Source organism: Colletotrichum siamense (genome assembly GCF_013390195.1).
Source record: "Colletotrichum siamense strain Cg363 chromosome Unknown KSG_Cg363_contig04, whole genome shotgun sequence".
In the NCBI taxonomy this organism is placed as follows: Eukaryota; Fungi; Ascomycota; class Sordariomycetes; order Glomerellales; family Glomerellaceae; genus Colletotrichum; species Colletotrichum siamense.
The window spans coordinates 2,638,299-2,651,151 of record NW_023501017.1 but is presented as its reverse complement, the minus strand read 5'-3'; the positions used below and the strand labels follow the sequence as shown (position 1 = coordinate 2,651,151).

The 12,853-nt window shown below is 54.6% G+C and overlaps 6 protein-coding genes across 6 annotated transcripts; 2 read left to right on the top strand and 4 right to left on the bottom strand.

The window, feature by feature from the left end:
* Positions 1–61: 61 nt before the first annotated feature.
* pho2 (4-nitrophenylphosphatase) lies at positions 62–1,261 on the bottom strand (the record flags this gene model as incomplete). The annotated part of the gene is made up of 4 exons (XM_036638494.1): positions 62–822; positions 949–1,017; positions 1,073–1,094; positions 1,193–1,261. The coding sequence occupies 4 exons, from the start codon at positions 1,259–1,261 to the stop codon at positions 62–64; spliced, it is 921 nt and encodes a 306-aa protein (XP_036495576.1).
* Positions 1,262–3,889: 2,628 nt separating this feature from the next.
* Positions 3,890–4,387, top strand: CGCS363_v006644 (uncharacterized protein; the record flags this gene model as incomplete). The annotated part of the gene is made up of 1 exon (XM_036638493.1): positions 3,890–4,387. One exon carries the CDS (start codon positions 3,890–3,892, stop codon positions 4,385–4,387), a length of 498 nt encoding a protein of 165 aa, XP_036495575.1.
* A 444-nt stretch (positions 4,388–4,831) lies between these two features.
* Positions 4,832–5,574, bottom strand: CGCS363_v006643 (putative mitochondrial outer membrane protein; the record flags this gene model as incomplete). The annotated part of the gene is made up of 4 exons (XM_036638492.1): positions 4,832–4,998; positions 5,052–5,355; positions 5,416–5,449; positions 5,528–5,574. The coding sequence occupies 4 exons, from the start codon at positions 5,572–5,574 to the stop codon at positions 4,832–4,834; spliced, it is 552 nt and encodes a 183-aa protein (XP_036495570.1).
* Positions 5,575–6,235: 661 nt separating this feature from the next.
* Positions 6,236–8,622, top strand: KU80 (ATP-dependent DNA helicase II subunit 2; the record flags this gene model as incomplete). The annotated part of the gene is made up of 5 exons (XM_036638491.1): positions 6,236–6,723; positions 6,770–6,830; positions 6,880–7,422; positions 7,482–7,876; positions 7,926–8,622. The coding sequence occupies 5 exons, from the start codon at positions 6,236–6,238 to the stop codon at positions 8,620–8,622; spliced, it is 2,184 nt and encodes a 727-aa protein (XP_036495569.1).
* A 218-nt stretch (positions 8,623–8,840) lies between these two features.
* GFD2 (Good for full DBP5 activity protein 2) lies at positions 8,841–10,651 on the bottom strand (the record flags this gene model as incomplete). Its single annotated transcript, XM_036638490.1, has 4 exons — positions 8,841–9,240; positions 9,297–10,025; positions 10,079–10,125; positions 10,184–10,651. The coding sequence occupies 4 exons, from the start codon at positions 10,649–10,651 to the stop codon at positions 8,841–8,843; spliced, it is 1,644 nt and encodes a 547-aa protein (XP_036495572.1).
* Positions 10,652–12,169: 1,518 nt separating this feature from the next.
* Positions 12,170–12,629, bottom strand: pam18 (Mitochondrial import inner membrane translocase subunit tim14; the record flags this gene model as incomplete). Its single annotated transcript, XM_036638489.1, has 3 exons — positions 12,170–12,311; positions 12,387–12,514; positions 12,579–12,629. 3 exons carry the CDS (start codon positions 12,627–12,629, stop codon positions 12,170–12,172), a joined length of 321 nt encoding a protein of 106 aa, XP_036495571.1.
* Between the last annotated feature and the right edge of the window lie 224 nt (positions 12,630–12,853).

Sequence of the window (12,853 nt, the reverse complement as noted above, 5' to 3'; positions counted from 1 at the left end):
GCGCTTCTGAAGTTTCTAGTCTCTATTCCCGTAGAAATGTTTCATCACCGCAATGACACGCTCATGCATCGAGGTTCAAGCTTGCAAGACTGTCGACATAGTACGCCGGCACAGCCGCGGCGCCCTCCTTCTCCCAGTCCTCCTTCTTGTGCACGCCAGTCAGCACAGCTAGCGTACCGCCCAGCTTGCCTTCCCTTCCAAACTTGATGTCGGTATCAAGCCGGTCGCCAATCATGCACGTCCGCTCCCGGTTCAGCTGGAACTTGCCCTCGACGGCGTCCATCATGGCCTGCGACGGCTTGCCCAGCGCCAGCGGCTGCTGCTGGCTCATGTTGATCAGCGGGATCGAGATGGAACCCGCGCCGGGGAAGAAGGTGTGCGACATGGGCAGCGTGCTGTCGGTGTTGGTCGCCAGGAAGACGGCGCCGCGGCGGAGGTACTGGTAGCCGAGCGACAGCTTCAGGTAGTTGATGTGGAAGTCGAGGCCGGCGAGGACGACGCCGACCTCGGGGTCCAGCAGCGAGCCGTCGGCGATGCCGGCAAAGTCCTCCGGGCCGATGTCGCGGCGGAGGGCCGGGTCGGTGCCGCCGATGAAGTCGACGCCCTCGGCGCGGAGCTCAGCTTCGATGCCGGCCTCGCCGATGACGAAGACCTTGCGCTTGCCCTCGGGGAGCTGGAGGATGCGGGAGATGTAGACGGCGGAGGAGTAGGCGGAGCCGAAGATGTCCTCGACCTCGGAGGGGATGTCGAGGGCGGCGAACTTCTTGTGGTAGTCCGGGCGGGACTTTGTGGAGTTGTTGGTTACGAAAACGGTTCTCTTGCCTGTTTTTGGACGAAACGAACGTTCACGATGTTAGGGGCACGAGGGTTCGTTTACAAAGGGGTGGGGTTTGGATGAGATTGAAGAGGTTACGGAGGGGCGTGAGAGTGAGAAGGGTGGTGAGTAACCTCTTGAGCGCAGAAAGGCGAGGGTCTCGCGGATGCCGTCGAACAGGTGGTCTCCGGACCAGAGGACGCCTTAGGTCGGGTTAGCCTGCTGCCGACCGCACACGAAGACGAGATCGATCATTACCATCGCAGTCTAGCAGGAAAGTCTGTCTCTCAGAAATCTCACGATCAGTCTCTACCCATCACGATGCTTTACGGATATGACTCAGCGTCTGGTGGTGGGGGGCAGTGGGAAATCGCGCACGTCAAACTTGTCGAGGAATTCTTGGATGGCGGTGGGGTCGCCGGTCAGGTACTTGGGTGGTTGAGACATCGTGACTTTCGAGCGTCTGGTGTTTTCAACAAAATCGACGGAGCGAATACGACGAGTGCTGGAGTGAGTTTGGAGCAAGGGTGATTTAGGTATGGCACTGGATGACGATAAGTGGACGGGAGTGAGAGTGAGGTTGGACGGCCATCGTCCGATTGGTCGATCCGCGGGTCGTGGCTGCCGCCGAGGTACGGGGCGTCGGTGGCAGCATGAGATTATTGAAACCCGGGGAGGAAGAGTGAGACTGAGACGGTGCGGTCTCGGAGCTGGGAGGGCCATTGGAATATTTTGGTTCTGGATGCGATGGGCTAGCGTCTGTTTGTTGCACAAGACGGTTACGACGGAGTGGTGAAATCTGGGGGAGAAAGTCAGGACGAACAGGCCGTTTGAGGCTTCTTGGATGAGATGAGTAAGGTGGATCTTCAGTTTCCAGCCTCCTTCCCCAGATTCAATGGCATGTCAACGTTGTGAATTCTTGCTTGTTGCATGCAATCATCCGAATCACTGTTGAGAATATGTCGACGATTGATCCGAGGTGCGCATCTCGTAGGAGCGAAACCGGACGTTGAGCTTCATGCGTTTGACCTACATTCTTCTCACGATGGCCTCTTGACGCAGTGGCACGCGGGGTCCCGGATCATTCAACAACTTACATGCAATTTGAACAGTCCAGAACGGGCAAGGAATGCAGTTTGACACATTGTTTTCCCCTCAATGTTTCTCCTGGAGCAACTTGTCAAAAAGCTTACACCGCACATTCAGCAAACCTCTTCCGATCGCAAAAGTAAGGATGTCAATGGAATGCGGCGCTATGCAGCTCATCCTTCCTGCCCGCGGGGGTCACGGCTACGGCCCCACGTCAAGAAGGAATAAGCAAATGCAGCCGTCTGCGGAGCTTCCTCAAATGTTTCGTGCATATGCAGCATTTTCAACGGCATCGCCCCAGTGGACTCTCTCGCTGTAGCTTGCATTGGTAATCCGGAGCTATCTGAATCTTGCGGATGCCATCAGTCAGAACTTCCATCGTAAATGACGTCAGAAGGGATTGCTACATGAGTCGTTCAACTGTCGGGTGGCAGTGATAGTGGGTGGCGGCGCACGGCGCAAGGCAGATGAACGAATTTTCCACGTGCATATTCCTTTCTTATTTGAGATCCGTAAATACGGCCCGACAAGATCGCGACCCATCTGGCTGACGTAGATCTCCTTCAAGGAATACTAAGCAAGCGTGGTTGGTCATAGCCATGCCGCCGAAGCACCGAAGGCTCCGTCGAACATTCAGCGGAAGATTGCCGCTCTGGCGGACGGCGGAATAGCGTCGATCAGCGGCTCCGCGACCCTGAAAGAAAGGTCCCTGGAGGACGCAATGGGTCCAATGAAAACCCATCCCCCCCTTTCGGTGTCAACGGATTTTAGGTGATGGCAACCGAATCCCGCGCTGTAGCTCATGACCTGCGCTGCGGCTCTCCCGTTCGCAACGTGATGGCCGTGCCCCTAGCTCCGGTGGGCGGCGTGGCGGCGTCACATCTCACCCGTCAACATCATGCATCCTTGAAGAAATTTCGACACGGGAGATAAGGATGGTGTGCTGGCTGGCTCTGGCAGGAAAGTTTCTCATGCCGGCGGGCTAGGCGTGCTAAGTCTCCTGCGCAAGGCCGACCGTGGTGGACTGTCTCGTCTCTCCCCCATGCCGTGACTTCCTGACTGACCTGCCTACCCAACTGAAAATAAGTCAGTCGACCTCGGCGGTGAGGATTAAGCTGTAAAAGACCGCTTCACCGCTTGCGCTCTGTTTCACCGACAGGCAGGCACCCTGGTGGAATGAAGCGTGGGGGGAGAGACAGGCCGTCGACCATTGCAGGAGGGACTAGATCTCAGGGTCTGGTCCGGGGAAGGAGAAAGCTTGGGACACCGATATTGGAATGATCGTGGTCGAGGTGAAGCTGAAGTGTGTCTTGGTCAACCTGCCTTGAGGCGCACCTACCTATTGTGTCGTTAGACGCTCCTTCCAAAGCAGAGACTAAATCGTCCTAACGGAGTTTGTCCGGTGAATGGCCTTTCACCTCGCCTTTTGATCAATATTTTCTTTTTTTCTTTTTTTTCCTTTCTCCGGTCTGTCCACGAGGGTCGGTACAAAAAAGTTCACCTTTTTGCTCCCACCGTCTTATAAATCCTTCCTCTTCCCTATTCCATCTTTCCTCTCGCCACACCTCGGTCTCTCACGATACGAACCAAAGCGAAAAGCTCGCCATCTCCATTCGCTTTACGAGCTTCGTCACGCGCAAGGTTTCTCCGGCAAACAACTACTTAATTTGTTCAATTCCCTCCATCGTCACGTCACTTGCTCAATACACCCGACGTACACGAGACTTGACACACCACCACCACCACGCTCGCACCAAAATAACTCCGCTTGCCTATCAGCACCCAGTCCCCGTCCCTGGCTTCTATTCCGGCTCCCCGTCTTCAGCTCCTACCTTGGTCCCTGTCGTGGCCCCCATCCACCGGCCCAGACTTTCGTTGCCCGCGCTCCCCACCGTACCAAACGCGACGCCGGCGGACCGTCTCATCTCAATATTGGGACCGAAAAAAACCAGTACTCCACTCACTCTCGCCCATTAATTAGCAACCATGGCCCCCGTTACCTTCACTCAGGAGCAGCTCCAAAGCTTGCGTTCTCTTCCCGCCCCCGAATACACAATGGCATCCCACAGCGCCCAGCAGACTCCTGCCACGGCTTCCACTGAGCTTTCTCAGACCGACTACTTCGGCCCGTCCTCCCAGAGCTCCTCTACCAACTCTTCGCGCACCTCCGCTGAGATCCAGCGTCCGGCCGTCACCAGCGCTCCCCAGCAGCTCAAGGCCAAGAACCCCCTCCCTCCTCTGTCCCGCGACTTCCCCAAGCCCGCCGAGGACATCAACGTCGCCGAGGCCCTTGCCCGCAAGCCCGGTCGCTGGACTATCCAAGGCGCCGTCGCCGCCGAGAACGCGCGCATCCGTCCCGTCGTTGACGAGGAAAAGGAGAAGGCCAAGCGTCTGCAGGCCCTCGCCGACGCAAAGAAGAACCTCTTCGCCGCCAGCGAGTCTCTCAAGACCATCTCTCTGCCTCCTCGCAAGAACAACTTCTAAGGAAGCCCGCTCCACCCCAACAACGTAAAATCACCAAAAACCAACAAAATCTTGCTTTTGCTTGTTACACTTCAACAATCGGTGCGCGAACGGACCCGCAGCGGTCGTTGAGGTACGATACCCACGGTTAGGTCGGAGAGAAGGATAAGGGAGGATAGGATGAAAAGCGATTGATTCGATGCGTCAGACGGAAGGCGTCTCGGGAACTACCAGTGCACGGAAGCGAATTGTCATTGCACCAAACGGCGTTTCATTTGGTAAAGACTTTTGATTTTGCCTATTCATTTGGTCAAGAAGGGACAAGAGTTTTGACGAGATGGCCACTGCACGATACGGCAGTCTGAACCTGTACATAATGCATTCTGAGCAACCCATACTACCGGGTTTCGATCAGCCTAATACACACAAATCACCTACACTACTGCTACAGTGACAAGCATACACTTAGTCGAGGCGCTTGGCAAGAGAGAAGCCGTAAGCGACGGTCGCAATGAAGCCAGCAAGGTTGACGAGGGTGGAAACACCGTGCAGCTTGCCAAACGACTTGTTAAGGGCAAGCATCTCCTGCGAGTGCGGCGGCTTGTCGTAGCTCTTCTTCCCATCCTTCTTCTCTACACCGGATGTTAGTGACCATCAGATGAAAACCCGCAATGAGACTAATTACCCTGGGCATATCTAGCTGCCATGACCTTCTGCGTCTTGGGCAGAATCACTACCAAGTTCAGCAGGCCCGTCACGAACATGGTGGCGATGGGCAGCAACGCGCTGGTTCTGTTGGACTCATGCAGGAGACCGCTGATGCTGCTCTCCTGCACACCAAACGGGCTGGCGCTGCCGGGGAACGTCAGGGCCATGACGGCGGGGAGGGCCGTCTGGATGGTGAAGTAGACAGGGAAGAGGGCGTTCTGAGCGGTTGAGAAGGCGGGCCGCTCGAGGACGCGGAACATTGTGATGCCATTCACAAAGGACTTATTTAGTCAGTAAATCACCAGTCTCAGGGTAGATTGAGAAAGTCGTTGGCGACATACGTGGAAGAACGTCGTTCCCAAAAGGGTGCCGTATCTAGCCAAGAGCGTTAGGGATCGATGACGAATGACCTGATGAGACGGAACTCGTCTCATTGGGAGAAGTCGTTCTTACGAGATGATGTGGTACGGCGCCGCCGAGAAGAGGATTGAGTCGGGCATATTGGGCGATACTGGAAAGATTCTACTGGTTGTTTTTGGAAGTCTGGCGGTGTTATTCACAAAGGAGAGTTGAGGTTGGAGGATGAGGTTGCGGCGGCGAATGGTAGCAGACGGACGGTGCCATCTGGAACGAGCCGCCGCCCAGTGAGGAGACAGGGGTTTGCAATGTATGAGGTCACTCTCGGCATTGGACTGCCACAGAGCGCCATGCCAGCGCTGCACTACAGTGCTTGAACCTTACTCAGTAGGCGGCATGCATAACGTCGATACATCTCATTGCTTCACTCATTAGTTCAATCTGAGAGCATTTCCGATACCTCGATAAGACAGGTACTCAAAATACGATGTGCTAGAGGAAGCTGCAGGGGACAGAGGAACACCCGCTAGCACTTCCCTTATCGTTATCATCACGTGATCGCGTGCAGAGCCAAGCGCATCCAAACGCGCTGGGGCGCGCAGCAGCCTGGAGCTCAGGATGGACCTCCTCTGCCTAAAGTGAACCAGGGTCCAGAACCGACGTCCCATCCGTCGCAACGCCATTCATTAATACCCGCTTCCGCTTTGCTCTTCATTTCTTCACTTCCTGACTTGTTTGCAATTGCTCGTCTCTAATGTTTGATTTCTGAAATAACGTCACCCCTTTCTCAAAGAACCACCCAAAATGGCGGACAAGGAGGCTTCCGTGTACATCATCGATGTTGGCAACTCGATGGCCGACTGCCACAACGGCCGCACGGAGTCAGATCTTGACTGGAGCATGCGCTACGTTTGGGACAAGATCTCTACCACCGTCGCCGCGTCGCGCAAGACCTGGACCGTCGGCGTGGTAGGTCTCAAGACGGACGACACGCGCAACGCCATGCAGGACGACGAGGGCTACGAAAGCATCTCCGTGTTGCAGGAACTCGGGCCAATGACTTTGACCTCCATGAGAGAGCTCAAGGAGGAGATCAGGCCAAGTGGCACGGAGACTGGTGATGCAGTCTCCGCGGTGGTGATTGCTGTCGACATGATCCAGACGTTCACAAAGAAGCTCAAGTACAAGCGCCGGGTGTACCTCATCACGGACGGTCTAGGGCCAATTGATGCGGACGATGTCGATGATATTGCCAAGAAGATCAACTCTGACGGGATTGAGTTGATTGTCTTGTGAGTGCCATGATCACCATTCGGTAGCGTCAACTAACACGAGCAGGGGTGTGGATTTTGACGATGCTGAGTACGACTTCAAGGAGGAGGACAAGCCTTCAATCAAGGTATGCTATCTGGCCTCACTCGGCCTGACAAGCTACTTACACATTTCAGAAACAAAACGAGCAAGTCCTGAAAGACCTTGTCTCGAAATGCGACAATGGTCAATTTGCAACCATAGCAGAGGCAATCGACGAGCTCGACACCCCTCGACTCAAGGCCGTTCGTCCCTACAAGACGTACGACGGTCCCCTGACCCTCGGCCACGCCGACCCGCCACCAGAGCTCAAGATCCCTCCTACGCCCGTCATCATCAACGTCGAGCGCTACTTCAAGACCAAGCTTGCCAAGGCACCAGGCTCCTCCACGGTCGTCGTATCAGCTGATCCTTCGTCGCAATCGACGCACACCATGGACGCCGAGCCCATGGAAGGTGTCGAGTCAACAGCTGGCTTTGCTGCTGTGAAGTCTGCGAGGACATATAAGGTCAATGACCCTGATGCTCCTGGTGGAAAGCGGGATGTCGAGTTTGAGGCGTTGGCGAAGGGGTATGAGTACGGCCGGACGGCAGTCGCGATTAGCGAGTCTGAGTGGAATGTCACCAAGCTCGAGACTATCAAGACGTTTACCATCATTGGGTTCATACCTAGCGAAAAGGTACTTTCGTTCCTCTCTTCGTTCCTCTCTTGGTCAAACATAGTGCTTACAAGATCTAGTACGAGCCGTTCCTCAACATGGGCGAGACCTGCGTAACAGTAGGCCGCAAGTTTGACGAGAAATCCCAACTGGCCCTCTCTTCCCTGATTCACGCCCTTTACGAGTTAGAATCTTATGCCGTCGCTCGCCTCGTCATCAAAGAGAAGAAAGATCCCCTTCTCGTACTCCTTGCGCCTCGCATCGAGCCCGATATGGAATGCCTCTACGATATCCCTCTCCCATTTGCGGAGGACGTTCGCGGCTACCAGTTCCCACCCCTCGACCAGGTTATTACCGTCAGCGGGCAAAAGATCACCACAAATCATCGTCTGCTCCCTAGCGATGAGCTAACTGATGCGATGAGTGATTACGTTGACTCGATGGATTTGGGCACTTTTGGCAATGATGATGAGGGGTAAGTCCCCCTTTGTTCACAACTCAGTGTCATCCCTAACACCCCTTAGAAACCCATCCGAATATGCAGCAATTGACGACACCTATAACCCCATAATCCACCGCCTAAATCAAGCAATCCGCCAACGAGCCGTCGATCCAGAAGGCAAAATCGACCCCGTCCCACCGGTCCTCGTCCGCTACGCCGCGCCCCCTGAAGACCTCGTTCAAAAGTCGACCTCATCAATCGAAGCCCTCATCACCGCGGCAGACGTCAAGAAAGTACCTCCCAAAGCAAAGGGCAAGCGCAATCGCGAGACGATCAAGCCCCTGTCCGGCCTCGATGTCGACGCCCTCCTCGGCACTGCTCCCAAACGCGCCAAGATCTCCCCAGAGAACGCCATCCCTGAGTTCAAGCAGGCCCTCGATACTGCCGAGGACATTGCGCAGATCAAGGACGCCGCGGCGCAGATGGGCTCCATTGTGCGCTCGCTCGTCACGGACAGCTTCGGGGATGCCAACTATGCTCGCGCGGCGGAGAATTTGGGTGTGCTGAGGGAGGGCCTGGTTGACATGGAGGAGCCCGGTATCTACAATGACTTTATGAGAGACCTCAAGAAGAAGATGCTCTCTGGAGAGTTAGGCGGTGATCGGAGAGAGATGTGGTGGAGGATTCGGACATCGAGGTTGGGATTGATCGACCAGTCTGCGTCTGAAGTGTCGAAAGTGACGAGTGACGAGGCTGATGAGTTTTTGAAGTCAAAATAAGGCAAGGGGCCAAGCGGGCGTTGGGTTCTGTAATGATCAAGTTGATTCTGTAGATTCTTATCGAATCTGTGCTACCGTCTATGAACTTGGCTATCTGTGTCCATGTTCTCAAGCTTTCCGCCAGTCAAATGACTCGTTTCTCTCACCAATCCAAGCTTCCATGCATCGCAAACGAAAAGAAAGAAAGAAGAAATCTCATCCAGGGCATATCTCACAACTCAAGAAACGACAACCTTCTTCTCCGCCGCGGCCTGCTCGTCAATCTTGGCGCGGACGGCCAGACCGAGCATGGCGCGCAGGGTGTACGCGGCATCATTGCCGGCGTTGTGCAGGTTCTTGGACGGTATATCGAGGTCCTGCAGCACGAAGACCAGGCTGCGGCCTTGCGTCTCCTCCCGCCAGGCCTGGTGCATGTCCTTGGTGTCGAGGCAGCGGATCATGCCAGGGACGGACCAAGGGTGGACGTCCATGCCTGTCATGAATGTGAGGTCGGAGCTGAGGCCGTGGCCGACGAGGACGATGTTGCGGGGCGGTTTGTCCTTATCAGTACCGGAGAGTTCAGCGAAGGCGTTGAGAATCTGGTCTCGGAGGTCTTTGCGCTTGGGGTACTCGCTCTCACTATGGTCCTGGTCAGCAGGTTGAAAGAAGTAAAGGGGGGCTTGCGGGAGGTTTACCCAAAATCGAAGAGATCAGGGCAACCCTTGATGTACTTCTTGTTGACAATGTGCTTGTAGTCCTCCGTGATGAGGTGACGACTCTTGATGTAGGGGAACCAGTCGCGACCGACCTCGCCGGGTGGAACGCCCACGATGTCGCGGGTGTCGAGAGTTGTCATGCCGACCTCCAGGACGGTCCCATGGTGCTCCTCAGCGACCTCTATGTCGATGCACATGAAGACAACGTCCTTGTCCAGGACATGGGGAACCGACTCGTCGACCTTGACCTTCTTGTCCTTGCCCTCGGTCACGCTGGGCAGAGGTCGAATGCCGAGGTACAGCTGAGCATCGTAGATGTTCTCCTCCCGACTCTGTGTCTTCTCCTGCTTCCTCTTCTTGCTCTTGCTCTTGGGCTGGTCCTCCTTGGCATGAGCGCTGAGGTTGGCCAGAAGGAACTCCATTCCGTGTACGGTCGCTTCCTTGCAGGCGTCCTCGTCCTCAGGGGCCGGGATCGCATTCTGGAGGGCCTTATACTCGTTGTGCGAGGAAGAGCGACCGATGTACTTGGGACGGATGGTGCAAGAGGAGCCGAAGGTGAGGTAGAACTTCTCGCTTGGCTTGCCGGGAGGGATGGTCAGCTTCGTCTGGACCGAGGCGTTGATAATGTCGAGGAAGTGGTCGAATTGCTCGGTGGGGATGAAGATGAAAGGGGCTTGGTCGAGTGCCTTGGGGTGGTACACGTAGAAGCTGGGGTTGTTAGTTTTTCGTCCTCGGGGAAGGGTCTCCTGAGGGTGACTTACAAGTCCCAAGTGTGTTCTTCAGTCATGTTCTTGAAGAAGGGGGTGCACTGATAAAGTTAGCGGACTAATCCTCGCCTTGCAGGAATATAGGGAAGGAGCACTCACCTTCGGCCGGTTGGTCTTGCCGATGTAGTTCGAAGGGTACCGCTTTACGAGATCCCAAGCGACGAACTTGGTGTTCTCCTCCGACCATTCACCCGGCTTCATGGTCTCGTACTTGGGGAAGGTCTTTGTCATCAGCCTGTTGTACTCTTCAGTAGATAGCTTCTCGGAGGATGATGGAATGTAGACGGGTCTCGTGTGGTCCGTCTGTTGGCCCTGCGTTCTGGGGTCCTTGCCTGCCTTGGCGGCCTTGAGAGCAGCGGTCTGGCGGTCGAGTGCGAGGGTATCGAGGATGATCTTCTCAATGACCTCGGATTTGCTGGGGTAGGTGCGGTTCTCGAAGCGGAAACCTTCGCCTAGCAGCTCCTGCATGCGCTCAGCGAGCTGATCTGAGGTTAGGTTGCAGTCTTCGATGGGTTCATCGGTGACGAAGACGTCTTGCGTCTTGAGGTCAGTTTGTGTAGCAGCCATGGTGGAACGAAGTCCAGAAGTTGTGATGTATGGGGAATAGGTCGCCAAAATATCAGAACTGGAGGGATCTTACAGAAGAAGGATGAAGGGGTTCAGGCAAGAGTCAATGTGAATGTGAATGTGCAACTGGTTTATGTTGTAGTGTGGGAGAGGAAGAGAGTGGATGGTATCGAGGGTCAAGAAGGGGCTTTTTATGGGTGACTGTGGAAGAAGCAGGTGAGGATGTGAGCTTGGTTGCTAATTTGAAGATATCGAGGAAGGAGGTGGGTGTGAGTTCCTTCCTGGAGGTGTAAAACAGAGAATATTTGAGGGTTTGAATTCAAATTGCTTCTCGAGCTGAATGTGAGTTGCGAAAGCACTTCGGTCGGTCAGCTGAATCAAGCAAGCTATCGTTGAACTAGTAGAGGAGATGAGAGGAAGTGGGAGTACTCCTCGATCCGTCGATGATGCTGGTCTCTCTATGGCGAGATCAGACCGAAGACGCACTGTTATAGAAAGAATTACAACCGAATGTTGTAAGTCAGGTTTATGTTTGTATATCTGTTTGCGGCAAGCGTATGACGGCTGGGGAACATACTCGTTTCATTCTGGGCTGAAGCAATCAGTACCACAAGCAACATCTACTATGCAAAGTTGGGATACGCAGTTTGTTCATCAACTGGATACTGGCATTGGGCGAGGCTTGGGTCGATCAGGTCCCATTTGATGATGACTTCCAGGACATGTCAAGAATTGACCCAGTGGCAATTCCTCAGCAGAAAAGTGACTGGTCCCTGACTTGACAAAGACGAAAACCCATGCTTGTTAACTAGGAAGAAGTGCCTGAAAAGTCTAAGGAGCCCACAGAAAGTCTTCTAACACACCAATTGATGTTCTTTGTTGCGATGCAAGTGATCCAGCCTTCGTTCGGAGACTGACTGCAGCAGGATCAATCAAGAGCAGCAAAAGATGTTAGATGAAAGACAACACCTGTACAGGCAGCATCCATTCTGTGCGGCATTTGCTCCGTTCTCCGCCCTTGTCTCTGGTCATTCTCCATGAATGTTGTTCGACTTGGCCTGATGACTGGGGCTCCATTCCGTTTGCCAAATGAGACGTATAGCTCCTGCAGCTGGAGAACCCTGGGCGGTCTCACTTCAAGACCACGAGGGTCTGAAGATGAGATCCTCACAAGAGCCGTCCAAACTCAAGCAAGATTTGCACCTTAGAAAACCAAATCAACAACCGGGACAAGTGTCAAGTAGTAGAGAAGAGAGACGATTTGGCCTCCTGCCATTAAATATCTGGTCCAACAGTTAATCCCCCTGTCTAATCCGCAAAGGCCAGCCCAAAAGCCGAGTCCCATTTTTCAATACACCCTCGGGTCCATCCTTAAAACGCCGCCGCTATGAAGAACGACTAGTCTGTTATACATTCCACCGCCAGCAGAGCCTCCTGCCACACATAATCATTGTCGGGTTCGTCGTCGTCCATGTTATACACGTCACCACCGCCGGTATCCCCTCACGGGGCACAGTCTCAAGACGTTGTCTTCTCAAGCAACTCCTTCGCCTCGTTCACCTTGGTCGCAAGGTACGGGCTTCCGCCACGGTCGGGGTGGTTGAGTAGCATCAGGGTGCGGTGCTGCTTGCGGATCTTGTCGCGGGTGACGCCGGACTCCCTGCAAGTGACATTCAGTCAGCCTTCCCCGTTTCTTGGTCGAACTTGCTGTAAACAGCATCGGTACGAAACTTACGACAGAGAGAGGACAAGGCAGGCCTCGCGCTTGTTCATCTTCGGCTCGAATCCGCCCTTGTAGAAAGCCTTGCCCATCGCGCCCACGCCGCCGCGAGATCGGCGCCATGCGACAAGTCCAGCTCGGCCCTGCACGCAGAATTGTTAGTTGCCTGCAACTGATGAGAAGGTCCACACAAGCAGAGAAGCATACCAGGAAGGCCGCGACAGCAGCGCCGGTTCCGATAGCGAGAACAGAAGCCATGGTTGAGTATGTACGTGCGGTGTTGGTACAGGGTGCGGGCAAAAGCGGATCACGGAAGAAGATGCTGGATGAAGTGGGAGCTTTTTTTTTCCCTCCAAAGTTCGCCGTCCACCAAGCCCGTGATGCGCCGGAGATGGCCCGTGCACTTTGTTCAGTCAAGTAAAGGGTCGGCCTTTGATCGGAATGCTGGTTGTTCCGTGTCTCTTTTTTTCTTCTTGTCCTTG